At 42.1% G+C, this 27,663-nt stretch overlaps 1 protein-coding gene across 1 annotated transcript; it reads left to right on the forward strand.

The window, feature by feature from the left end:
* Positions 1 to 1,168: 1,168 nt before the first annotated feature.
* AMDHD1 (amidohydrolase domain containing 1) lies at positions 1,169 to 27,584 on the forward strand. The gene is made up of 9 exons (XM_089674131.1): positions 1,169 to 1,509; positions 5,772 to 5,878; positions 7,717 to 7,781; positions 9,310 to 9,587; positions 10,576 to 10,801; positions 18,296 to 18,420; positions 21,233 to 21,326; positions 24,313 to 24,473; positions 27,166 to 27,584. The coding sequence occupies exons 1-9, from the start codon at positions 1,331 to 1,333 to the stop codon at positions 27,269 to 27,271; spliced, it is 1,341 nt and encodes a 446-aa protein (XP_089530257.1). The 5' UTR covers positions 1,169 to 1,330; the 3' UTR covers positions 27,272 to 27,584.
* The last annotated feature ends 79 nt before the right edge of the window (positions 27,585 to 27,663 follow it).

Consider the following 27,663-nt stretch of genomic DNA (forward strand, 5'->3'; position numbering starts at 1 on the left):
TTCAGAGAATACTTTGCATGTAGATTTAGATTTTCAAAGGAATGAACGAACATTTGTATGAACATTCACATCATATGATGAATTTCGTTCAAATGTACTTTAAAAAGTTTGCTTTTAATCATCGATTTCTAAATGAATAAACTTGCCCGGAAAAAAACAGTGTTATAAATTTGTTTGTAAGGCCCCTTTCACATGGGCGTTCCGTTTATTTCATCAGTTCAGTCAAATTTTTCCAAGAAAAAACAGATCAGTTCACATCAGTTTTTCATCAGTTCACATCTGTTTTTCATCTGTTTACATCTGTTTGTCATCTGTTTACATCCGTTTTTGTCCGTTTACATCCGTTTTTTTTTAACGAAAGAAAAATAGGGTTTATTATTATATTATTATTATATAATACTATTATATAATATTATTATATTATTATTATACAGGATTTATATACAACAGTTTGCTCAGCGCTTTACAACAGAAGGGTGACAGTACAACGGATGTCAACAGATGATCATCCGTTTACATCCGCTAGTCCACTGAAATACATGGGTGTTCGTTTTTCATCTGTAAATGGACATACGGAACGACCCTGAGAAAGAGGCCTTAGAGAAAGATTTTCCATCTTGCTAATTCAAATTTTCTTATCACAGAGGTTGAAAACAAATGTCCATTTGACCCCACTAATGATTAGAAAACCAAGCAAGCACATGATTGTACCTTTTTGGAATGTATCTTACAGATGTGCCTTGTTTCTGTTTTATATGTTACTTGATGCTGTAATGTTGTCTTTGCAGCCTATTTCATAAAAACAAATAAAATCGTTTGTAAACAAAAAAGAAAACCAAGCAAGCATACTGAACGTAAACATTTTTGAATGAAATTCTACTACTGTATTAGCCAACTTTATTCTCAGAAATTCCACCTTTGACAAGTATCTCCAAATCAGGTTTCCCCGTTGTAAAATATCCCTTTGACTCCTGTGCTGGAGACAACCATACCATTTTGAATTGAGAACCCATATATTTTGCAGCAGAGGGCGCACCATTCTAACTATTTCAAAGTAATGTCAAAATTAAGGCAAATATTTACATAGAGTTACACATCACCTACTCAGATACCTGCACTATAAAACATAGGACTTTGCCAAAAACAACGTAAGCACTAAAAGTAGAGAGCAGTGAGCCTTGAACAGGCACTTTTGACATGTTTCAGCTCTACGAATACTAACACATGGGAGGATACAAAACCCAGCTGCACCTTGTTGCCTCTGATCTGTGTAGCCTTTGTGCAATACATATATCCTCTGCTGTGGGCAGTGTCAGTGTAACATAGACTGATGTTTCAGGAGGAAGCACATTGTGAGCTTACGGGTAATAAAATGTCCTGCAAATTTAGGCTTTTGTTGGAAAATGCAGAGCAGATGGTCCTTGTTTGCAAGAATGAAGAACAATTCCTGCTCCAGGAGGGAATGCAGCATTTGGCAGTAGAGGAGAAGGCCAGCCTGGTGATTGGCAAGTAAGTTGGTGTGCTTTTTTTTTTTTTTTAAACTTTCTGAAACCAGATATAAAGGCCTATGTAAATTCTAGAATATCCTAACACAAGGATATTTTAAATATAAAAAAAAATTCCCACACATGGATACTTTTGTGCATTTGGTTGTAGTGAAAAAGTATCTGGCTATAGTGTATTTGTTATAATTATTATACTGGCTTTATATAGCGCCAACAGTTTTCACAGTGCTTTACAATATAAAAGGGGATCAGGTAGGCCTTGCTAGTGAGAGCTTACAATTCAATAGGGAAGGGCAGGTGATACAAAAAATAATTTGTAAGGCTGGCCATATGTGGGTCGATTTTTTTTGAATGGGTGTTTTTTTGTTTTTGTTTCAAAAATCCAACTTAAAAATAATTGATTTTCGCTCTATTAGTTAGTGGGGCAATGGCACCAGCCGATTTTCATGGTTCCTCCCCATTTTGTTTATCGGGCATGCTGGAAAATTTGTGAAATACGACTGATTTTTGAAATCATTGGTGGCACCATTGGATTACAGAACGAACAATGTTTTTGATTTAAAAGTTATTCAGAATTCAACCCATGTATGGCCTGCTTAAGTAAACTGGGAAGTTTTGAATAAGGGCACAAATGGTACAGCTTGGGCTGTGCTATATTTAACAAATGATTATGTGGGAACAACCAGTCTTCCCTTGAAATCCAGACCACCAGTTACAACAAAAAATCTATATCTCCACTACTTTTGGGAAGCTCATTGGTTAGCACTTCCGCCTGGGGGTTGTTGGTTCAAATCCCAGCCACAGCACCACCTGCCTGGAGTTTGCATGTTCTCCCTTTGCCTGCATGCGTTTCCTCCGGGTACACAGGTTTCCTCCCACACTCCAAAAGACATGCTGGTAGATTAACTGGATCCTGTCTAAATTGGCCCTAGTATGTATGAAATATGTTGGGGACTTTGGATTGTATGCCCCTTGAGGGCAGGGACTGATGTGAATGTACAATATGTATGTAAATTGATGTCGCTATGTAAGTACCTGAAATAAATACTTTACACAACGTTGTATGCCGTGCTGCCATTTTGGGCTTCAGGAAGCACTAAGTTACTTGAGCTGTTTTTGATATGTTGGCATTCTTTAGTATGCCTAAAATCTATTTCTGGTAAAGTCAGTTTTAAACCAGTTTCAGTATATAGTCTTGTCTTGGAAAACTCCAAATCCATTCATCAAGCATAGTTATAGTCAACAGAAAAATAGAAGAAATTGGTGAATTATATTCTGCATTTGTTTTTGTTTTTGTTTTGTTTTGTTTTTTGTTTTACCTCCTCCCAGCCTTTTAAGAAGTTCTGAATGCCGGGAGGCAGGCATGCCAATCATGTTATCACCGTGATTGGCAGTATGCATCGGGAGTGTTCCAGTTCCCATCGGTAACTGTGCTGGGCATGCAGAGAAATATTTACATTTGGGATGTATATATGCTGCCTCGAGGTGGTAAAGCCCATTTGCCGCGAGGCTGCATATATGCATACGGCCGGTGGGAAGAAATTAATTAAACTGAATTCCAGGTATGACTATTTTTGCAGAGCCGGACCAATGTAACCATGCCTGTGCCATTTCTGGCCAATCTCTGTAGAATCTGAAATCACTGTAGTAGGCACTGTTACGGAGAGAAGGGGCAGTGACATCACCATCTCCACCTCATCCAATCTGAGAATGCTTTGCAATCATTGAGAAAATGCAAAGGGTTCCCTAAATGGTGCCTGTCCTGCACAAGCAACCTCCTGTGTTCACAGAAGAACTGCCATTAGGCACTGGAACCTGAAGCTGGCACAGGACCCAGAAGCCAATGGCAGTTACTGTAGTGCCTACTACAGGGATTTCCAGCTTCCACTGGGATCAGCCAGGTATGACACATTCAAACCTACATTTGGTCCAAGCTAGGCCAATGTAATTTTGCAAAAATATCCATATTATACTAGTAAGCTGTAAACATGCATATTCAAGACTGGCTAAGGGCTCATAAACACTAGTGACTGAGGGGCAGTAAAATTTTACTGCTACCTACTTTAGCTGCAGAAGCTGCAGCATGGGGGTGTGCACATGTTGAGGCCATGATGCTTTGCTTTGTGAAGGAATTCTTCCCCCTGTCACTTTCAGCAGCCATAGCGCCTACAAATGTGAAAGTGAAAGCGACTGGTCTGCAAGCACCCTGCAACCATGTGCAATGCTTGTGATTGTGATGCGCTAGTGCGGGGTTCAATGGGTTAAAGCAGGCAGTGTAGGCAATAAAATGCCTCCTCCCTACCACTCAAATGCTCCCTGAAGAGCAATCCAAACATGGATCGCTTTTCAGAAACCAACAATTGTGTGGGAACTAGTCCACAGGGTGTTATATTACTGCAGAACTACTTTTTACCAGGGGAAGGCAAAATTTCATGAAGGGAACTAAGGCCACATTCACACTTCACGATTTTGAATTGCTAGCAAAATCAATGATTCTGCCTGCAGTTAGAAATCGCATTGCAATTGTGGCAAAACGCACTACGCATGTTTGGGTGCCATTCATTCTTAATGGTACCTCAAAGGCAGTACCATTTGTCATTTGAAATAACCATGCAGCAAAACACATCGCGCAAAGCTTGTAGTCCAAAACGGAGCAGTAGCTTTGGCCAGTCACAGCAAAATCACACCACGTTTCAGGTGCCATTAAGAATTAATGACACCCAAACACACATGTTTTGCAACCTTGGCAGTACAATTTGGAATTGTGGGCAGAATTGTAGCGATTCTGCTCACAATTCATAACTCCAAAGTGTGAATGTGGACTTGGATCCCATAGGAAATTTGTCTGAAATTACATATTCACCAGTTTCTACCTGGCAATAGCAAAATGACAGATGAGCGAGACTTTTGTCGATCTGGGTGCATGTAATTTGATGTCCTCCCGGATCGCCGCCTCAAACACTCCCATGGGGGCCACACTGTGGCGAGATCTGTCACTGGCTGTGTCCCTCAGAAACAGCCAATGACAGATCTGTGTACCGGCCTCATTGCCAGTACCATGTGACCAATCACAGCAGGTCATATGACAATTGTAACCAATGGATGGCTTCCTTGCATGCCTTCCATTATTTACAATTGTGTTGCTAGCTGCAATTGGTTAGTGATCACATGGTACAAACTGGGCCAATCACAGCCCATCTGTCTCGTGATTTAGCTGTGGCCAATCACAGCAGATCATAAAATAAAACTGAATTGATTTCATTCAGTTAAATGCTTGCTTATACAAGTGACATTCACTGCTATAGACAATTATAGTGTGTGTCTTAAAAAAAAAAAAAAAAAAAAAAAAAAAAAACACTTACCCAGAGTAGTGCATTGTTACTATGGTAACATATTACTCTGGTCACAGTGTTGTAAAAAGAAATTGTACAAAATGTGAAATTAAAAAAAAAAAAAAAATTTCCATACGGTCACCAGGCAGTGTCCCAGATCACTGTCACGCCACTTATATGATGGTACTGCACTGATGACAGTATATTAAAAAAAAAAAACAATCTTTATTTTCTAAAATAAGTTAAAAAAAAAAAAAAAAACTTGCCATGCCTCTTACTAAATACTGCAGACTGTCTACTTTCCAAAAAGGGGTAATTTGGGGGATATCTGTACTGTACTGACATTTTTGGGCCTCAAAAACTGAGAGGCCGTCAGTACATCAGGATTCAGTGATTTTCAGATATAAACCATACTTTGTGAATGCTATAGCTTTCCTACAGTCTAAATAATATACACTGATTTGGGTTATTGTCACACAAATGGAGCGGTATACATTTTTGCCTAAATTTATGAACAATTCTCAATTTTATAACAATTTTTTTTTTTTTAAATTTTTGGTCTTTTTTTCCGTTTAAAAAAAACCTAGTGGTGATTAAATACCACCAAAAGAGTCTCTAGTTTTGTCAACAAAATGATAAAAATTTTGGGTTGGGTAGAGTTGCATGACCATGTCATTGAAAATTGGCCTTGGCAGGAAAAGGGTAAAATTGCTCGGAACTGAAGTGGTTAATATTTCTTTCACACAACACTGTGCGCTATTTCCATACCCCCCCATGTAGTTCATTTTCTATGTGTTTTTATATTCTGGGTAAATAATTTTCTTTCATGTGTACACCATGTGAATGTATGTACACCTGTAATGTGAATGTATACACCTATGGAAGATACCAGTCCAAAAGTCACCGTGTAACAATTTGTCAATGTGATTTGCAGTGATGGATTCATAAAGGCTGTAGGATCCACACAGACAATACGTAGCCAATTTTCTCAAGCAGAATTTGAGACAGTCATTGATTGTTCTGGAAAATGTGTTCTGCCAGGTAAGTGGTTATATGACAAAAGTAAATCTGAAAAAAGTATAAACTATACTTCTCAGTAAAGATGTATTAAAAAGAAAACCAGGGATGTTCTATATTGCAGCTTACAATCATTCGATGTGGTGGCCGCATCCGTTTTCTTGTCTTAGACTTTTTTCCCTCTGTTCCCCCTGGGGATCTGGCCAGTAACGCACCTTCTGTATGAGTGCTACATTCTGGATGTATGAGCACAGGGACTGCTTTGTACAGCAGATTTGTCAGTCGGGGGGGAGGACCATGTTAGTACCAGCCAGGGTCGGAGTGACAACTCATTAAGGCCATGGGCAATAGGGGATCATGGGGCCCCTGTGTCCTTGCCCAAAATCAAAAGCCTATAAAAAAGGTACCAGGGGCATCTCATGGGGCCCCCTACTGACCCGGGGCAGTGCCCAAGTTTCCAAATGGTCAGTCCGCCCCTGGTACCAGCACACATGCAATAGATACACTAATAAATTGAAGCCAAGTTTCAGCTAAGGGGCCCCTTTCACACGAGCAGACAGACTGGGTCCGCCTGTCCGTTTTTCAGGCAGTCCATCGATTATACTTTTATGGACCAGCAGGTGTCAGCAGACAATAGTCCACTGACACCTGTCAGCATCCGATCCGATATGCCAAAAATGGATGAATGGGAATCCATTCCCCATCCATCAAGTGGACTGGATGACAATCTGGTGGAAACACAGGTGGTCCATTTCCATCCAACTGTCCCATTTGAAAACAGCAGGCAGTGTCTGTGTCCACTCTGCAGCAGCAGAGCGGACAGACCCATCATATGCCTTCTCAGCAGGGATCCGCAGGGAGATCTCCCGCTGAGCAGGAGGATCACATTGACAGATCCACCCCGTCTGAAAGGTGCCTAATACTTTATAAGCAGTTACAGCAAACCATTTTCCTTTTGGGATAAAGCTTTTCTATAAATAAAAGCCAATCACTGTACACAACGCTGGTAGTGTTAAATGGTTTATCTCATCCATATAACGCATTCTGCTGGACAGCATATTCTTTTGAAAAACAGACTTACTGGATGGATCACCAGATGAGATTGCTGCATTTTGTTTAGGCTCTTTTCATTTAAGAATTGGCAAGTTGCAAAGTAATGCTTTAATTTTGGGTTTAATACTGCTTTAAATCTGAAGTTTAACTGAAAAGCATTTTATTTCTTGACAGCTTTAGTTCTATTGCTTGCCTGTAATGAAGTAAATCCCACAATGTGCAGGCTGCTAAATTCTGTAGAAATGTTTACTACAGGGCTGCCCTGTCTTCTTCCCCCCCCCGTGTGTGTGTGTGTGTGTGTGTATGTGTGTGTGTGTGTGTGTGTGTGTTGCAGTAAAGACATGCCCTCTCCTCCTTTCTCCAACAATGAGAAAAGCTTTCATTGATTACACGGTTTGTCACACAATTTGTAATTTAAGGAGAGAATCCTGTGATGTAATCCATGAAAGTGCTTTTCTTTCCAATACATTGGCTTTATAAATGGAGCCAGGGACATGACGTCCCTGGGGCCAATTGAGTCATCTGCCTCAAAGGACATTCATGGAGGTGCAGTGGGGAACAGCACTGGACACTCCATCCTCATTGCTTGTGTAAATGTTCAGCCCCCCTGGCTGCGCTGCGTTGGTTGCTATGGTGCAGTTGGCTTCTAGCATCATAGCAACCACAACCAGTGGTGCTGTGTGGCTGCCAACCTATCCCCCTCCCCCAGCACAGCCCTGAATGACCCCATAGTTTACATTTTAAGCAGGACTGACTACATTTTTGATATACAAATGAAAATCATGTTTTGATTGCACCTTGCTTTTCAGGATTTGTGGATGCACATACTCATCCTGTGTGGGCTGGTGACAGAGTACATGAGTTCGCAATGAAAGTAAGTTAGTTTTATATCTATATAGGAAAATATAATATTTACATACAATGTATCCTATTTACCTGACTAAAAAAAATAGTGTTTAAATTTTCTTCTGACCTTTGAATGGATTAAGTGGTTTTCAATGCATTTACAAATTTAATTTTTAATCCTGTCCCTGTACAGTATTTATGCCTTTAACCACTAGCCTACAGGGCACTTATACCCCCTTCCTGCCCAGGCCAATTTTCAGCTTTGACAATTGTGCGGTCATGCAACACTGTACCCATATGAAATTTTTATCTTTTTTCTTTTTTCTTTTTTTTTGTGACTCAGCTTTATTTTGGTGGTATTTAAACACCTCTGTTTTTTTGTTAAACCAAAAACCACTGAATTTTGAAAGAAAAAACGTTTTTTTCTTAGTTTGTTAGATTTTGTAATGAAGTGATTTTTCTCCTTCACTGATGTGCGCTAATGAGGTGGCACTGATAGGCACAGGCAGGTGGGGCTGCACAGATCATCAGGGCACACTGATCATCAGTTCTCTGATGATCTGTGTACATGTCCCCTCCGAGGAATGCCGATTACCGGCTCTCCTCTCCTGAGCAGTCAGCATGACAGCTTGTGGGGAGAGAAATGCCGATAACCGTCATTTCCCAGTTTTACATGTGATCAGACACAGCTGATCACATGACTGAGCTGACATCTTCAGCTCTTTCCGTGGATCCGGGAGCCGCGCGTGCACAGTTAGAATGGGAGGACGTCATATGATGTCTTCCTAGAACGAGAGAACCACCTTGCGTCTGTTATATTACTATATGGTGGGCAGGAGGCAGTTAAAGTGCACTTTATAAAGAGTTTTGAACAGAAGACATTTTTTTTTTTTTTTCTTTCTAACCTCGAACAGATTAATTCGTTTTCAATGCATTCCTATGGGTATTCGGTTTACAACTTTTTCGCAATCTGAAAAGTCTTGCAGAATGCATTAAATTCATAAACCGAGGTACGCCTGTATGCATTTTCCTGTAGGCATTGTTTCTAACATACAAATTTCAGGACAAGCTTTTGGTGTATGTCCCCTTCTTCAAGGTCCAAGCAGTACTACTTCACAAAGTTTTAGTAGAATGTTAAAAGAAACAATCTGAGGGGAAAATGTTTATACTGCAATGGTTACAAAACTGGCATTAGACTAGAGATGAGATGGAGCAAAAGCAGACTGGGGGGGGGGGGGGTGAAAGAGTAGGATGACAGTCAGAGGGGTAAAACTATTGGATAATGAGTGAGAACCCATGCCTAAATGTAAGGCTGTTTTTTATCTTTTGTATCAAATAGAAATATCATTATTTAGTTCAAAAGTGTGGTGGGGTTTTTTTTTCCCTGCAAGGTTGGAAATATGGTAACTGGATAAACTATGTACCTGTCAGGATATTGAATGCTCCCAACAGTGATTTCCTGCTCGTTTTTCTGAACAAAATTGGAATTACTTTTTCAATTGAATACATAATATGACATTGTTGCCATTCATCTTTATTTGTTGACTTGCTTTCAGCTTGCAGGTGCTACGTACATGGACATTCACCAGGCTGGAGGAGGAATCAATTTTACAGTGGAGCATACAGAAGCTGCTTCAGAGGAAGATCTCTACTGCAGCTTTAAACAACGCCTCCAGCGAATGCTCAGGGCAGGAACTACATTAGTAGAGTGTAAAAGTGGATATGGCTTGAAGCTGGAGACAGAACTGAAGATGCTGAGAGTGATTGAGCGTGCCCACAGGGAAATGGACATTGGCATTTCCTGTACATACTGTGGTGCCCATTCAGTGCCAAAGTAAGAATATATATTTTATTTGTGTTGGAAGAATTTTAAGACTAATATTCCCAGTACACACGGGAATGAGACTGGAAAGAAATGCTTAATGTTATGTTTTTACTGTAGATTTTCAGAAAGTCGCTCTACTTTTAAATAGAAGTTCCTTTAGTCTTAGAGCAAGCTCAAAGCAACAAGAGAAAAAAAAAAACTTGCCAGAGCCTGGTTCTAAATATATGCAGTTCGACATTTCGCATGTGATTCGCACAGGAACCGCACCACGTTCCTGTGCAAATTGCATGGGCATTGTGCAGTGCTACTGGAGTTATACATTTCTGTATGGCTTTGATCGCACTGCACCCCCCCCCCCCCCATGTAAAAGGTGCAGGGTCTTGTTTTTTTTTTTTTTTTTTTTTTCCCCCAGCACTAGAATCGGATCGCATGGGTATTCACACCTATACGATCAGATTCAGCACATCGCACCACGTTTTTGCGGACCGCTTTTTGGATGTCAACTTAACATACACACCCATAGCGGTTCGCGTGAACGGGGTGCAAGATTCTAAAGTGGTGCAGAATTTGATACAATGCAGAATTTGCAGCGCTTTCTGTGCAGTGTGAACCAGGGCTAAATCTCTCTTGGCACTACATACTCCAGTTGCCTTCAAGTCAGTACTGCTAATTGGTGTCCTTAATTTGTGGGCTCTCTAGTATTCAAATACCAACCATCTTACTTATTTCAGAGCCTGGCTCTGCACCCTCCCGCCTCCACTGTCCAGCCCTGCACCCACCTACCTCTTGGGCCTCATTGTTTCCTTATGACTGTAGTGAGATGAGTGCAAGCATCCAACCAGCAAACCTGGTTGATAATGTGCATATTGGACCATCCATGGTGCCCTGAACCCTGAGTTCTGAATAGGAGATTCTCCTGGAAGTGCAGGGTACTAGCAGTGGCATTTACTAATTATAGTATACAATGAGCTAATTGATCACATTTGCATTTTTCTAGAGAAAAAAGTGCTGAAACAGCAGCCACGGACATAATTGAAAATCATCTCCCTGCACTCAAGCAAATGGCTATAAATGAAGAAATTCATGTGGACAACATTGATGTCTTCTGTGAAAAAGGAGTGTTTGACCTCGAGTCAACAAGGAAGATCCTTCAGGCTGGGAAAGCTATTGGACTACATTTGAATTTTCATGGGGATGAACTCAACCCTATGAATTCTGCAGAGGTACACATCTATCAACATTTCTCTGATCCCTTGTTTTGATTAGAACTCTTCTGCTATTTTAACTACTTCCTGACCGCTCTATAGCAGATATACTGCTATAGGGTGGCACAGGTGTGCAAAATGTGAGATTTTTCTTTTCTAGGAGGGGAGAGCACGCCGCCGTTTTGTGGCCATGGCTGTCAATCATCGGGTCCCGGCCGGTGATTACCTGCTGACTGCCGAATAGCTATGATGGGGAGGAATCTGTATGTAAACAATACAGTTCCTCCTCCCTGTCAGCTTGTGCCCTGGGCACCGTGTGATTACAGTGAAGTGTGCACACAGAGCTTACTGTGTAACGGCACACAGTTAACACTTTGCTCCATGTTAACCACTTCCTGCCCAGTGCCATTGGTACAGTCAGTGCTGGGGTTTTTTGTTTGGTTTTTTTTTTTTTTTTATCCCCATCTGATCACTGTATTGGTGTCAGTGATACCATGTCCGTTCCCCCCAGTGTCAGAATGCCTGCCGTCCCACTAGAAGTCGCTGATCGCTGCCATTACTAGTAAAAAAAGAAAAAAAAATTCCAGTACCTCTTATACCGCCATTTGTTAAAGTTATAACTTTCACATAAGCCAATTAATTTTTGTGAACCAATTTTGGGGTGTTAACCTACAGTGGTTCGCATGAACTGGGTGCGATTTGTGATGTGTGGAGTTCACACAAAGTGGTGCGACTTCCGCTCCGCATCAGTGTGGACTTGTGCACTGGAAACAAGCTAGCATTAAATGACAACTCTGCATTTTGTTTGTTCCCTAAGCCCCCGGTCACATCAAAGCCGATTTCTTTTGAAATTGTTCGACTTAGTGAAGTTGCACGACTTCAAAATCGGGTGACCTGCCAATTTCAGTTGTGATTTGCAAGACATCTGACACAGATGTCTATGCAAATCGCAACAAAAGTAGTACATGTACTACTTTAGAAATCAGTGCGGCTCTGACCAAGTCAGAACTGCACCGATATGACCGCTCTAATTGCGGACAATAGGGTGTGATTTGGCATATGATTTGCAAGTCACATGGCATGGATATCGCATGCCAAGTCGCACCCAATGTGACCGGGGTGTAAGGCATTACCTATCCACTCCCCTCGAGCACAGCTTACCTGCCTGAAGAAATACTCTTCTTCACTAAGCGGCCCTACCTGGAGCTCCATAGACTTGCTTCAGAAAGTGTTCTTGCCATGGCCAGATCTGGGGTGGGCTAAGCCACCTAGACCCCTGGATACTCTGCCAGACCATGCACAGACAGTGACAGGCAGCACAGCCCTGGGCACTGAACTTCAGAGCTGCCTTCACACTAACCTCCATCTGCTCTCCCAGGCCTACTCCTCCTCACCTCAATGGCAGTTCGTTTCCATCTCTGCTGAGCTCGAGGCAAGTGAGATGAAGGGGAGCCTGGGGAAGAGCCGAGTCACACCAGGGGGAGACCTGGAATGTCATGGATGATTCTCTGTGGAAGGCAGGGCAAGGCTTAAGTGTTTAATGTTTATTTTATTTATGTACTTTGTATAGCAGCATCAATTTACGCAGGGATTTACTTATATATGGTACATTCACATCAGTCTCTGCCCCCAGGAGCTTACAATCTAAGGTCCCTAACTCTTGTACATACTAGGGCCAATATATACAGAAGCCAATTAACCTACCAACATGTCTTTGGCGTGTGGGAGGAAATCGGAGTACCTGGTGGAAACCCATGTAGGAGAACAGGCAAACTCCAGACAGGTTGGGATTCAAACCAATGACCCTAGTACTGCCAGGCAGAAGTGCTAACCATTTGGTCACTGTGCTGCCCATCATACAGCTCTCAACCTGTACATCATGGGGACCCTCAAAAGATGAACACATGAGAAATAGATGGGGACAGAGAGGGGAACATAGAGCAAAGGAAAGAGAGATGGGGGCAGTTGGAGAAGCTATATAGAGACAGAGCAAAAGGAGATTGGGACAAAACAGAAGACACACAGGGCTGACTCTGCTATACTCAGAGGGGGATCTGTGAGCTGATTCTTCCCATTTTCCCCCCCCCCCCCCCCCCCACTGAGCAGAGTGGGACACATGACGGGTATGTGTCCACTCAGTTTTTGCAGAGCAGACACAGCCCACTCTCTTCTATGGGTGGTTGGATGTAAATGGACTCTGCTGTCTGTTTACACCCAACTGCCCTCTGATATGGTCCACCAAGATGGAGGGGAACAGATCCCCTTCTGTGTTTTTGTGTTTTTTGTTTTTTTTTTTGTTTTAATGAGCCAGTTTTGGTTTGGAGATTACAACCGCTCCTCCATAGAGGAGAATGGAGGATCCAATCAGGTCCACCTGAAAAATGGACAGGCGGGTCCAATCGGACTGCTTATGTGAGGGTGCAATGTAATATTGAGCATAATTATATGTACGTTCCAAAGTGCTAGTGCAATAAACTGTATGTATAAAATATACATCTCAGCCTTTTTACACAATCCAGAGTATTAACCTCTTAGGTTCCACAGGGAGTATAACAAGCATGCTTTACTGCATATACAGACTGATTTTACTGCTGTGGGTTTAGTAACACTTTAAGGTATATCTAAGCCCAAAAGCTAAACTTTATTGCAATAGAGGGAGGCATCTGTAGCCTGAATCGGAGGAGCAGCATAGATTGTCAATGTCCTTTCTCTATAGGTACAGTACAGTGAGTTGTATCTCTAGGACAGGAAGTTTGTTACTGGCATCATCATCAGGTAAAAGATATATCTGGGGAAAAAACTTGTGTAACCTCATCGAAGTACTAGTAAACTGGAATGTATTTTAATTTTTTGTTTTTAGAGTTTCGATATTCCTACTCCTAACCTCATTGTCACACTTTCTAATACCAGTGGGTAGAAACGAGCAATGAATCCTAATGAGACCTTGCCAGGTTCATTAACTTTCAATAGATTTTTACTGAAAATGTAAAGGTTTTACAAAAGCGAAGGTAGTCTAGTTGGTAAACCTCCAATCAAAGCATACATATCGGTATCAAATCAATTGAACTGGACAATTTAACTATGTGCAAGCAAATACATTACAAAGTGCTAGTTTCATAATATTACCAAAGCACCACTGAAAGGCTTCAGTCAATGGCTTGTGGGGGTGCAGCATTGTGGTGGTAGTAAACACTGACTTGGGATCCAGTTGCAGAAAACCGCTTGCATCAAAGTTTGCACTTCACAACAAGCCCGGTGGGAAGACAACTGACACAAAGATGTGCAGCAGAGCAGGTCTCAGATGTGTTGACAATGTCTGTCTTGAGGGGCAGAATGCGGCCTGGCCAGTCCTTACCCAGATGGGAGGCTTTCAGGAAGGATGGCGTGATCCTACCCTTTCCCTACTCATCTGGAACCTCTCCCTATTGCTATCCACTGTCACTGACAGACAAGTGAACTGTTCCTACACTACCCGTATGCAGCATACCCACCATGGCTTAAATAGACTGTCTGACCCAAGATGGCTGCCAGTCACATGGGGTGTAGTATCCAAACTACTTCAGTGACCCAGGAAACTATAGTGGAACCATATGCCTTTTTTGACTTCCTCTCCCTCTGCAATGCCGCTATAGTTGAGCACCACCTACAGTAGAGAAAGCAGACTGCACCTTCCTACAGGCTAATGATACCAGAGCACTTGGGGGCTATGGCTTTCTAAATGTTTAACCACTAAATAATCTTGTCTAATTTTAGTAATGCACATCTGTGTTGGGCCTGTTCTGTTTCAATAATTCATTGGTTTTACCAGTTTCTCTGTTCCAGTGAACTGGAATTGTCCTAACCCAACTCATTAAAGCAGAGCTCCACCCAAAAGGGAAAGTTCTGCTTTAACCCTTTGTCCCCTGCTCCCCATGAGGATTAGCACCTTTTGTGGAGCAGGTACCTGAATTTGACAGGTACCCGCTCCCACTTCCACTTGCGATAGCTTAGGTGATTGGAATTTGTCCTTCTAACCTCCCTCCCTGTTGTCTTCTGGGACACGTGATGGGTCCCAAAAGACTACGGGGCCATTCACAAAGTGCAGCGCTTCTTGCTCATGCACAGTGGGCACCCGGCTGTGAAGCCAAAACTGTCACAGCCGGGTGCCCACACTGAAGATGCCGACACCAGGGAGAGAAGATTGCCAGTGAAATCAGCCGAGGGATAGGTATATGGTTGTATGCTAAAAGTCAACAGTTACGGTGTTTTTGTTTTTTGTTTTTTTGGGGTGAGGGTGGTGTCGTAAACCTTGAGAAAGGGAAGGGTGGGGAAAGTGTAAATATAACTGGGAAGATGAGGGAGTAGAAGGTAAGGGTTGAGGGGGGGAAAGGATGTACCCATATGTATGTGGGCTAAAGGTGGTGGAAGAGTGAAAAAATAGGTTGAGTGAAGCTAGCCATACAGTGGGAAAATAATAATTTATTTTGTGTGGACATTCCTTCTCGAATATCAAGGCCTATGGCCAGGGATATCGGCTGTGGGCCTATGGCCAGGATTTTGACACAAGATGGCGAATTGCTACAACTACCATCAGGTGTGAAGCTGTGTTATCCAAGAAGATGCAGGGCTTGGCTCCAACACACTGCCAATCGGGGGGGCCCCTTACATATAGTTTTAACATGCTCAAAATCTAATGTCTAACCCTCAAGTGTGCTACTAGGGTAGTGTAGGTAAACTTATTGTGTATGATTCATGGTAACTGTGTGAGTCTGTAATTAGGTTGGGTTACTGCAGGTGGGTGTGCACTGATCCTTCTGGCTGCTTTTTTTTTTTTTTTTTTTTTTTTTTTTTTTTTATGCGGAATATGAAAGCAATTGAGTTTTAGAGCCCACCCAATCCACCGCAGTATCCAGAGGAGGGAGTTCCTGTCTCACAGGCTTCTACACCCATCCCTTAAAGGGACCTCTGGCTGACTGGATCATTTACCACCCGGGAGTTTCTGATGCACCACCACTATCCAGAGGGAGGATTATCCTTGGCCTGGTTCATATCTGATTCTTAAAGGGGACCTCCAGTGATTGATTTAATGTGTATTATCATGCATCTGGTGAGTGTGTATTCTTACCCCACTTTTCTGGAGCACCAGCACTGGAGCATTGCTGCTATTCACCATATACCTGCACAGATTGTCACTTATGGACTAATACAATTTTAGTTGGCGTTTATTCCACACATTTTCATTCTATGTGGACTATTTCTTATATTTGTAGCGCTGCACTTTATTTGGTTACTGCAGGTGAGGCTGGATGGCTTAACAGGTTGGGACTCTGTCATCTCCACCTGGTTTTGGAGGACCATTGAACCCTCCAGAAACCAGTGGACCTAATCTGCATGTTTGAGTCTACCAGTTCCTCCAATCCTGGGATTGGTTAGAGTGGTTAAACCAACCTATAAATATGGGAGAGTCAGGCTGGCCAGGGTGATCTGGTGGAAGATGGAGTGCTGAGGACTCTGTGGCCTAGGAGGGTTCCCCTAGGTCTAGGGGAGGCTGGGCTAAAGCTAGCTCAGAGGCTCCATTCAGCATCATGGCATGAACAGGATCAAGGCCTGGGAGCACGGAGGACAGAGCACACCAGGCATTTACAAGGAGGGACTGCTACATGTAGCAAGCTGACAAAGGACAAAAATATGTTTAATCTTTTTTTTTTTTTTTCTTTGTCCTGGGAGATCTTCAGAGCAGCCAGGAGGGCTGGTAGTGTCTGCAGGCTGTGGAACTGGGAGCAGTTCTACAGGGGAGAGGAGACCTCTTTTGCATGTAGTTTGCAATAATCTAAGCTAACTTTCAGAGCGGCTGCAAATCCCTAGCCTGTAAGGGGCTGTTGCTACTGATCTGCAATAACTGACTTTCAAGGAAAAGATCAGTCCAAGAACTGTTTCTGTAAATGGGAAGGAAGTTGTCAGTTCTCCCCAAACTAACACATCCTGCCTTGGCGACCATCTTGGTAGGGGCAGAGCCTTGCTTCTTAATGGCAGAGCTGCTCCCTGATGTCTGGAAGTCTGCTGACTGATGGGGGAATATTCAAAAAGCAGGAGATGGAGAAAGCACTCATCCCCAAAGATTATAAAATAGCAGCTTGCTTGTCTGCAGGTCCTAAGGAAGCTTCCTCTCCAGTAAAATGTTGAATGGGCTCAGCAGTGATAACCTTGAACCTCACTCCAAATCTTGGGATGTTAGTAGTCACTGGCTACATCGCACACTGCATATATACAGCTACGAAATTGTGCACTGCTATATTTCAGGAGGAATTTAAGACAACCAATACATTTTTGGGGTACTTCTTAGGCACAAAGTGCATGTAAAGGCAAAACTTTTGTTTTTCTTGCTGGCTATGTCCTATTAGAGTGATTTCTCTTCACTCCCTGTCTGAGGTACAACACAAATTAACCGTTTCCCAACCACCCTATAGCAGATATACTGCTACAGGGCGGCACGGGTGCACAAAATCTTGTGTGTATGTAGTGATTTTGCATTCTGGGTAGGGGGTACGCGCTTGCCCTACCCGCGCCGCTATTTGCGGCTGTCAGTCACCGGGTCCCAGCCAGTGACTACTTGCCGGCACCCAGTGATTATCGAGCATCTCCAATGGGGAGGAGAACTGTTTAAACAAAATAGTTCTCCATCAGCTTCTGCACTCTGCTTTGGATGGCTGTGTACAGCCATGCAAAGCAGTGCTGTGTCCGCGTGCTTCACTGTAAGCACACTATGTAAAACAGCACACAGTTAACCCTTTGATCGCCCCTAATGTTAACCCCTTACTGCCCAGTGCCATTGGTATCTGATCACTATATTGGTATCACTGGGGCTGTCGGTGACACCAAGTCAGTTCCTCCCAGTGTCATAATGCCCACCGCAGTCCCACTATAAGTTGCTGATCAGTGCCATTACTAGTAAAAATACCAGTGTATATATACCGACGCTATAACTTTCATATAAACCATGTAATTTACACGTATTGGTGTTTGTTTGTTTGTGTGGGTTTTTTTTTTTTTTTTTTTTTTTTTTTTTTTTTTTTATAGGGCAAAAAATAATTGCACAGGCAATTAAATACCACAGAAAGAGAGCTCAATTCATGGGGGGAAAAAAGGACGTGAATTTCATTTTGGTGCAGTGTTGCATGACCGCTCAATTGCCAGTTAAAGTAACGCAGCACTGTAACGCAAAAAATGGCCTGGTCAGGAAGGGTTCTAAATCCTCAGGAGGGCAAGTGGTTAAAAGTAAACCCTGCTACATTCTCTCCAAATCAAAAACGTACACATAAACATTTCTCGATCCCTATAAGCTAATCTTCACTTTTTGACTTCAAGTTCACTTCAATATAAAGTCAGAAAATAAAATGTACATCAAAGGTCACGGCTAGCATTTGCAATCTGCGTTCTTTGTGAAAAAAGAATATTGGATGAATTTATTAGTAAATCATGGATCTTCAATAGTTGGACTTTTTTTATTTTTTTTTTATATTTCCCATATTTAAGCTGGGTGCAGAATTGGGAGCACATGCCGTGAGTCACCTAGAAGAAATAAGTGAAGAAGGAATCACTGCAATAGCTGCAGCCAAGTGTTCTGCCATTTTGTTGCCAACAACTGCCTACATCCTAAGGTACTATATATTGTTTACTAATTATCTGTGCCAGATCTGACTTTATACATCTGCTGAATGCAATAAATTTGCCATTAAGTATCACACATGCTGGAATTTTAAAGGATTATTTTAGGCTGACTAGAATCGGCAATACCTCATCAAGCCAAACTGTTGCTTTATACATGACCTGATGCATGATTTTTGGCTAACTGGTATTGGGTAGGTCAACAGTTTGGCTGCTACACATAGTTAACCCTGCTAGTAGAAGATTTTCCACAGCCCTCTAAAGGTTAAATGTATTAGACATACAATATAAGAACTTTTAGGTCCTTCCAAATCTCTCACCACGTTCAGAAATAAAGCATAGAAGACAAATGTCAATGTCAGATCAGTTTAGGATGCTTCTGAGGGTTTGCAGAATTTGACCACCTCCTAACCTGCACTGCCCTGCTTCAGGTGGGTTTTGCATTCTCATAGACTTGTACGGAAATGCAAAAGCTATTTAAACAGACCAAAAGCTCATTGTCACAGGCACAAGTGTCTTTCAATGCCAGTCCTCAAATGTTCCCAACAAATTGTTTTTCAGGATTACTTTTAAATTAAACAGAAGTGTCTGGATTCACACTGTTAAGGCTGCTTTTAACCCCCCCCCCCATGGTTCTTTAAAGCAGAGTATTCATGGCTGTGCGTTATAACAAATGCATCTTGGTTCACAATATATACAGTATATGATATTGTGCCATTAAAACGAATAGCCGCAGATGCATCACAACCAACGCTATACCTGTGCATTAACATTTGTTGTGGTAACATGAAATTCCCAAAATGCATTAATTGGAACAGGTAAGAGGTGGCAGTACAGGCCTCCTCTACCCTTGAATGTCTGGCTAACAGTACTGCGGTTTACCAGTGAGCTTTTACTTTAATGTCATTCTGCCGAAAGATATTATTTTTTTTTGTGTATATGTATGGGACAGCTATTCCTGAAATCGCTAGCTTGTAGACCACGTCTAAGTATATACACTGTTCTCCAATTGTTCAACATGAACCCCAGACAGCAGGACTTTTAGACTTACTAAATGTGCATGTCAATATCTGACAGACTGCTTAGGTAGTTTTTTTTTTTTTTTTTTTTTTTGTTTTGTTTTGTTTTGTTTTGTTTTTTTGGGTTTTTTTTGCATACTATTAGTAATATCATGACCATAACTATTGGCACCCATGCATTTTGTCAGATAATGTACCACTTCACTAGAAAATTATTGTACATGTTTTAGGCATTTTCATGTTTTTTTGTATTGGTATGAGTGGAGAAACAGTCAAATCTGACACATTCCATGCAAAACCCCAAAAATGGATTGGACAAAATGATTGTCACCTTCTCAAAATTGTAAGAAATTGCATTCCAAGTTTGTAATGTTCCTGTAATTTGTAATCAAACTCACCTGTGTCAATGAACAGATGCTGACAATATAGAAATCACACCGGCAACCAGTTAAAATGGTGAAAAATTGACTTGGCCTTTCTGTTGTGTCTGTCTGCCTCATGGACCATGGGAAAGAGCAGCAAAGAATTGTCTGAGGGTTTGAGAACAAAAAATTGTGGAAAGCATGGACAATTTCAAGGTTACAAGTCCATCTCTAGAGATCTTAATGATCCTGTGTCCACTGTGTGAAACATTGTGAAGAATTTTACAGCACATGTCGCTGTAGCTAATCTCCCTGGACGTGGATGAAAGTGAAACTGATCAAAGATTGATAGAGGTTCTTTAGCCACCATTTGAACAACTTCCAGACAAATTCAAGCTGACCTTCAGATACAGGGCACAGCTGTCAGCTCGCACTATACGTCGCCATCTGAATGAAGAGGGACGCTATGGTAAGAGACCCAGGAGGACCCCACTGCTGACACAAACCTAATGCCAGATTGGAATTTTCCAAAACTCACCTGAGGAAACCAAAATCCTTTTGGGAGAATGTGCTGTAAACAGACTAAACAAAATTACAGCCTTTTGATAAAACCCATCATTCTACCATTTTTCAGAAAAAGCAATGAGGGCTTTAAAGAAAAAAAGTCCCTACAAACAAGGTGGTGGTTCACTGATGTTTTGGGATTGCTTTGCTGCTTCAGGCACTGGATGTCTTGACCGTGTGCATGACATTATGAAATCTGAAGACTACCAAAGAATTCTGGGGTGCAATGTAGAGTCCAGTGTCAAAGTTGGGTGTCCATCAGAGGTCATGGGTCTTACAGCAGGACAATGACCCAAAGCATATGTCTAAAAGCACCTGGGAAATGGTTTCAGACAAAGCGTTGGAGAGTACTGAACTGTCCATCAATGAGTCCAGATCTCAATCCCATAGAGCTCCTGTGGAGAGAGCTCAAAACAGCAGTTGGGGAAAAAGATTCCTTCCAATCTGAGACCTGAAGCAGTCGGTGAAAGAGTGGTCCAAAATTCCAGTGGATGTGTAAAACTCAGATGGTTACAGGAAGCCATTGACCCTTTCTCCCCCCCCCCCCCCCCCCCCCCAAGGGGTGTGCTACCAAATATTGAGGGTGCCAATTTTTTGTCCTATCCCTTTTTGGGGTTTTGCGTGGAATGTGTCAGATTTTGCCTCTTTGTTTCTCGACTTTTTTGTGTCATACCAATATAAATAAACCTGAAAACTCAAACATTTTGTAATTGCAACATTTTTCTGGGCAAAGTGGTGCATTATCTGACAAATGCAGGGGTGCCAATATTTTTTGGCCATGGCTGAGGAAATATAAACATGTATTTTTGTGTTTTGCATAGTCTAAATATTGATTAAAACCCTAATTTTCCCTTTCGAAGGCTTAAACAACCTCGGGCTAGAGACATGCTCAGTGCTGGGGTCATAGTATCTCTTGGAAGTGACTTTAATCCCAATGCATACTGCTTCTCCATGGTAAGTGCTCTTGTGAAATGGCAATTGTTTGAAGTGCAGGTTTCTTATGTTTGGATAGTTGCATGTTGTTACTGTACCAATGCTACAGCCATTGCTCACAAATGCGACATGCTTGGTGCTTCAGACTTTTGTGGATTCTGAAGTGCAATTTTGTTGTAAGCTGTCTAAAACTTGTTGGAACCAGGTTGTAATAGTCCCAGCAACCAATAACTGATTGCTGTACAAGCAATTGAAAAACTTGTAGAATTCTAACAGAATATACAACGCATTGGGTGTCAATTTATTAAACTCTTCCAGTAGTAAGTAAAGGAATGTGTTAGCTGGCATAGTATGTAATATGTAAATAAACTATAGAAAATCTGCGATGGTTCAAACTATACCAAGCTGCTAACACTAAATTCTGAGACAAGAATTTAACAATTATATATATATATATATATATATATATATATATATATATATATTGCAATCCCAGCTTTTACCATGTAAAACTCCAATGTGGTGATATTCAAACTACATAACAATATCACTGGGATGTATATGAAGATGTACAAAATGTGATAAAAGTCCTTTTTTTTTTTTTTTTTTAATTTTTTTTTTTTTGGAATTGGGACTCATTTAATCAAAAGTGCAAATGTGAATCTTCAATTGCTAGATTACCAAATGGCATCCATTCAAACACGCACCACCCCACTCCATGCTCAAAGGCTTGCCAGATATATTTGGCCATATTAGAGTGGCAAAATTGGCTCAAAGATGGCGATTAACAGCCAATCAAGCCTTCTCCATAGCATCCAATATGGCTCACTCAAACAACGTTCACCGCCCACGCCGTATTAACCATCAATGCATGCATTGTCAGGCATCAAAGGTGACGTACATAAAATGAAAGGGCTTCCCATAGTGTAGAATCCTCTTAAAACCATTTAAACCATAAGTGCACTGACAAACTCCAAGATCAGTACAGCCTGATAGGGCTAGGAGATAGGGGGAGGGTAATGCTATATGGAGCAGCACTGTTCTGACAGGAGGAGGTGACAGGGCACAGCACTGCTCCAAATAGCTGACACAGGATCGCTCCATCAATTGGGCTGTACAGTTTCATTACTCATTCCCTATCTCCTCCAAGGACTGCTCCATGTCCCAGCAGCAGGAAATGTGGGTAGGGGGCAGGTAATGAAACTATGTGCAGCCTGATGGACGGAGCGATCCAGTGCTGTTCCGACAGGAGAAGGGGGACACATCACAGCCCAAACCTCCAGAGGTGGGGCATCTTACAGGGGAATTTTACACAATTAAGGGGGGAGGTGTGGGTGGGGGGACTGTCATTTGTGCTTGGGATGAGAGGGGCTGTTTGTGCTGGAAAGGGTAATGGGGGGGATTTCTGCTAGGAGGAGAGGAATAGGGGGATTTGAGCCAGGAGAGGGGGGGGGGGATATGGAAAGTGTGCTGGGCAGGGTACTTTAGAGGGGGTTGTGCTAGGATGAGGAATTTAGGGAAATTTGTCATCCAGGAGGGGGGGGATTAGCTGAGGGTTTGTATTAGGAGGGTGATTAGCAGAGAGATTTTTGTTAGGATGGGGGATTGGGGGGGGGGGGGGCTTGTGCTAGGAGATGGTGAGGGAATTTGGGCTAAAAGGGGGGGACTGAAGGGGGATTTGTGCTAGGAGGAGGAACGAGGGAGATTTATGCTAAGTTTGGATTGAGGGGGGGGATTTTTGCATTTCTGTTTTGGGGAGAATTTTGGCTTGCAGACAGACTTTATGCTTTTGGATAGTGTGCTGATTTGTTTTGTTTAGGGGGAAGGATTTATGCTGAAACAGCCTCAATCTGCAGTGTATAGCTGGTTGCTATGTTGCAGTTCTGACCCTTTCCTCCTATGACCCCTGTCCTCTACCCTGCTGACCCTCTACTCTGCCCTGCTGACCCCTGTCCTCCATCCTGCTGTCCACTGCCCTTTTGGCCACTGTCCTCTGCCCTGTCGACCCCCTTTCTTGTGCCCTGATAACCCCTGGTCTCCACCATGCTGACCCTGTCATTTTCTCTGTCCCCTGTCCTTTGCCCTGCTGACTCCTATCTTCTGCCCTACTGAACCCCTCTATACTGCCCTACTGACTCTTGTACGCTCTCCTGCTGACCGCCCATCCTCTGCCTTGCTGGCCCCTATTCTGTGCCCTACTGAGCCCCTATATACTGCCCCATTGACTCTTGTACGCTCCCCTGCTGATCTCCCATCTGCTGACCCCTATTTTGTGCTTTACTGAATGCCTGTACACTAACCTGGTTACTCTGGTACCCTTCCTTGCTGACTCCTGTATGTTGCCCTGCTGACCCCTGTACACTGCCTTGATAACCTGCTGTAAACTGCCCTACAAACAAACTAATAGTCTCTGTACTCTGCCCTACAAACTTCTGACCCTATAGACCGCCCTGTTAACCTCGCATCCTCTGCCTCCCTGATTTTTATACTGCACCCCCACATCAGACAGGTTAGATCTGGCCCTGGTAACTATGATAAAATAGGTTCCATCGTAACATGGCACGGTCTTGGCCAAGTCATACTTCCTGATATGTTGTTAATCTTTATTGAATATGGCAAAGTGAAGTAAACAACAAAAAATATCCCAAATTTAAAGAGATGGATTTTGACCAGAGTAGTCCTACAAGGGAGATATCATTTTACTGTAAATACAACAGGAAGTGAGAAACTCTGCATAGTGGGGAATATCCCCTCTTAGACAATTGTCCCCAGCACTACAAGATTTCCCTTCTACTCCTATTCTGGTGACAGTGGTCTCCAGAACAAATACAAAAGGTGAATTTTCCTGAGAGGTCTAACTCTTCCCTGCTCTAACCAAATCAAATACATTATAAGCACTTGTGTAATTGAGTATTTACAGAAATATCTTCTGTCTGCTGATTTATGTTTGCTGTAGCAATCTGATTGATGTTGTTACTTTTATATATATTTTTTTCTTTGCTTTCAGCCTATGGTGATGCACCTAGCTTGTGTCAATATGAGGATGTCTCTGAATGAAGCCCTTGCTGCTTCTACGATAAATGCTGCATACTCCCTGGGAAGATCTCATACACACGGTTCTCTTGAGGTTGGAAAACAAGGCGATGTTGTTATTCTAAATGCCCCAAGGTGTGTTTCAGCTGTCTACCATATGCATTATCTTACACAGGATTTATTTGACCATTTTAATTAACTTATGGCTGCATCTTCTTTAGATCTTCACATGAGGCGTACTAAAGGGTAGAATACCCTTGGAGGGCCGAGTTTACTTGCATGGAGATGCACAGGTGTTCTGTGCATCACTGCTACACATTTTTTGTGTGGCGACTGGTCTTGTATTTGCTCCTCTGTGGGTTTCTATAGGCAGCTAGTAGTGAGTGGACCTGCAGAGCAGCACTGACGGGGTGGCACAGCTATGTGGCACTGACTGATGTCACTGCTGGGTGACACAGGTGGGTTGCACTGCTCATCAGTGACGATCAATCTTCTGACAATTGCTAGTTATCAGCATTACTTTCCTCATGCTGTCAGCATGAGGAAAGTGCAGCTGATAACCAGCAACTGTATTTACCCAGTGATCTGCTGTCATTGGACACAGCTGATCTCGTGGTAAAAGGCCACTGTGATTGGCCTTTTACCACATCACATGATCAGCTGTGTCTATAGGACAGTGATCACGGAGATCGCTGGGTGCGCGCACCCCCGGGGACGCGTGGGAGGGTGTGTTCTGGGAGGACGTCGTATGATGCCCTCCCAGAACTGGGTAACTGCGCTGTAGCCATCATTTGGCTATAGCGTGGTTAACCTCCAACATTTCCAGAATATGCCCCTTCCTAACTGACACCACAAAACAACTTATTAACTCCTTGTTTATATCCTGCCTTGACTATGGCATCTCCCTTCTCACTGACCTACTTGTACATGGGCTATCCCCCCTTCAGTCTATTACGATTGCTGTTGCCAGGCTTATATACCTTACTGATCTGTGACTGCTGCCAATCCCTTCACTGACTTCCTCGAGTCCAAGATATAAAATTCAAAATACTAACTAAACATACAAAGCCATCCACAAGACCTACAACTTCACCAAACTGCTCCTCCTAAGAGATCTTGCTCTCTAGCTCGCTTGTTGCCTCCTCCTATGCTCGCCTTCAGGACTTCTCCAGAACCTCTCCCATTCTCTGGAATTCTCTACCTCCGTATGTCTGATTAGCTCCTACTGTCCACTTCTTTTTTTTTTTTTTTTTTTTTTTTTTTTTTTTTTTTTTTGGTGATCCTTAAACTCCTTTATTTAGGGAAGCCTACCCCATCTCCACCAAAAAAAAATTGTGCTTGGGTCACCTCCATCACATCATACCCTGCCACTATTACCACTTTTGTGCCACCTCTCCCTCCCTTTTTTAGATTGTAAGCTACATGAGCAGGCCCCTCCCTATTCTTTCTGTATTGAACTGTACAATATAAAGGGGGGGCAGAAAAAATACAATAAAGTACTGCGGAAACTGTTGACAGTATATAAATCCTGTGTAAACAGAATTTCAGGTATAAAAGCTTTAATTATTTTTAAACAAGTGTGTGGAAGTACATGTACATGGTGTACCATAGATATTGTGTAACCAAAAGAACATATATCATTGATTAACCATTTCAATACCAGGCACTTTTACCCCCTTCCTGCCCAGGCCATTTTTCAGGTTTCAGCGCTCACTTTGACAATTGTGCAGTCATAAAACATTGTACCCAAACTAAAATTTTATCATTTTCTTCACAACTAGAGCTTTCGTTTGGTGGTATTTAATCACTGCTGGGGTTTTTATTTTTTGCTAAGTTAACAAAAAAGACAAATGTGTTTTTTCAAAATTTTCAGTTCTAAAAGTTTGCAAATTGTTCATAAATTTACTCCGAGATGTATTCTACTACATGTCTTTGTGAACTCTATAACTTTCCTACAAAATAATACATCCTAATTTGGGTTATTTTCACCAAACTATGGGCGTCAGTACTTCAGGATTGATCAATATTCAGATCTATACCAATCTAATTTCTTGAGGTCCAAGAATGTCAGAACAGTACAGATATCCCCCAAATGACCCCTTTTTGCAAAGTAGACAGTCCAACGTACTTTATAAGAGGCATGGTGAGGGTTTTGGGTTTTTTTTATCTGCCACTAGATGTCCTCAGTCTGATGCTCAGCATCATTCAACCCACTTTCTCTGGGCCCTGCCAACAGCCTGTAACTGGACAGTGAAAGGAGACCCAGTAGTGAGTTCATCTTTTATGCTTTTTCCTCCTATGAACGACTTCCCGTCTGGCCCATGTATATAAATGGCCAGAGAGGAGCAGTGCAGGGACAGGTGGGCGTTTATAAATGTCCTCCCTGCTTGTGCGCGCTCCCTTGTGATCGCTGTACGGGACCTCCTGTGTGAGGTCCCAATCATATGGTCACTGATTGGCCAATTGGTGATCACATGAATAATATTAAGCAAGATGTCACTTCTGACATCATTGCTTACTACTAGTGAAATCTGTGAATGATCACATGGTACAAGGCTATTCACAACAGCCTTGTACCATGTGACATACTGTGTGAGCTGTGAGTGGTCACAGCTTTTCTCAATGGCTGCAAGAATGCAGCCTGAGAGGAGAAATTATTGCTTTTACAGCTTTATGGGTCAAATTCAGGTACTTGGACTACTTGCATTTAAAATTTAATGATGTACTCATTGTTATGCCTCAATTTGTGCCTTTTTATATCTCCATAGAGTTCACTTGTAAATAGTTGATTTATATAATGTTTTGTTTTTTTTGTTTTTTTTTCCAGGTGGGAACATCTGATTTATCAGTTTGGAGGCCATCAGGAGCTAATTGAATATGTGGCCATCAAAGGCAAAATAGTCTACAAAAATGAGAACATTCTTAGCCTGTAAGGATCGATTTCAGCAAAAAAAATGTTTTGAGAGCAGCTTATTTAGCAGAATAGTCCATGTTGCTAGTGGACCTATATTTATACAAGTGTCATTCTCTCAATCTCTTCATGCTCCTGTAGAGAAATACAACAGCTGATGAACTCTACCTCTTTTTGGAGGTCCATTACAGGAGTATACTCAGGGATGTAATTAAACAGTAAATGCTCTCTAAAGGTGGATTACACTTCTTTGCCCTCACTAGGGGCTTGCTGTAGCAGTCAGTATGAGCAAAAAATGCCTGATCTATTAAAATAAATATGCAAAGTTCCAGAAATGTTGCCCACTGATTTATATTTTTTTTTTTTTTTTTTTTTTCTCTTCTGAATTTTCTCTAGATTTCAGGTACAAGGATG

Source organism: Staurois parvus, unplaced genomic scaffold, assembly GCF_062004578.1.
Source record: "Staurois parvus isolate SC_StPar_1 unplaced genomic scaffold, SC_StPar_1.0 ptg000147l, whole genome shotgun sequence".
NCBI classification, from domain to species: Eukaryota; Metazoa; Chordata; class Amphibia; order Anura; family Ranidae; genus Staurois; species Staurois parvus.

Coding starts and splice junctions, on each gene's coding strand:
- AMDHD1 (XM_089674131.1), top strand. CDS start 1,331: ATGTTTCAGGAGGAAGCACATTGTGAGCTTACGGGTAATAAAATGTCC. Junction 9,588..10,575: donor GGTGCCCATTCAGTGCCAAA/GTAAGAATATAT, acceptor GCATTTTTCTAG/AGAAAAAAGTGCTGAAACAG. Junction 21,327..24,312: donor ATGCATACTGCTTCTCCATG/GTAAGTGCTCTT, acceptor CTTTGCTTTCAG/CCTATGGTGATGCACCTAGC.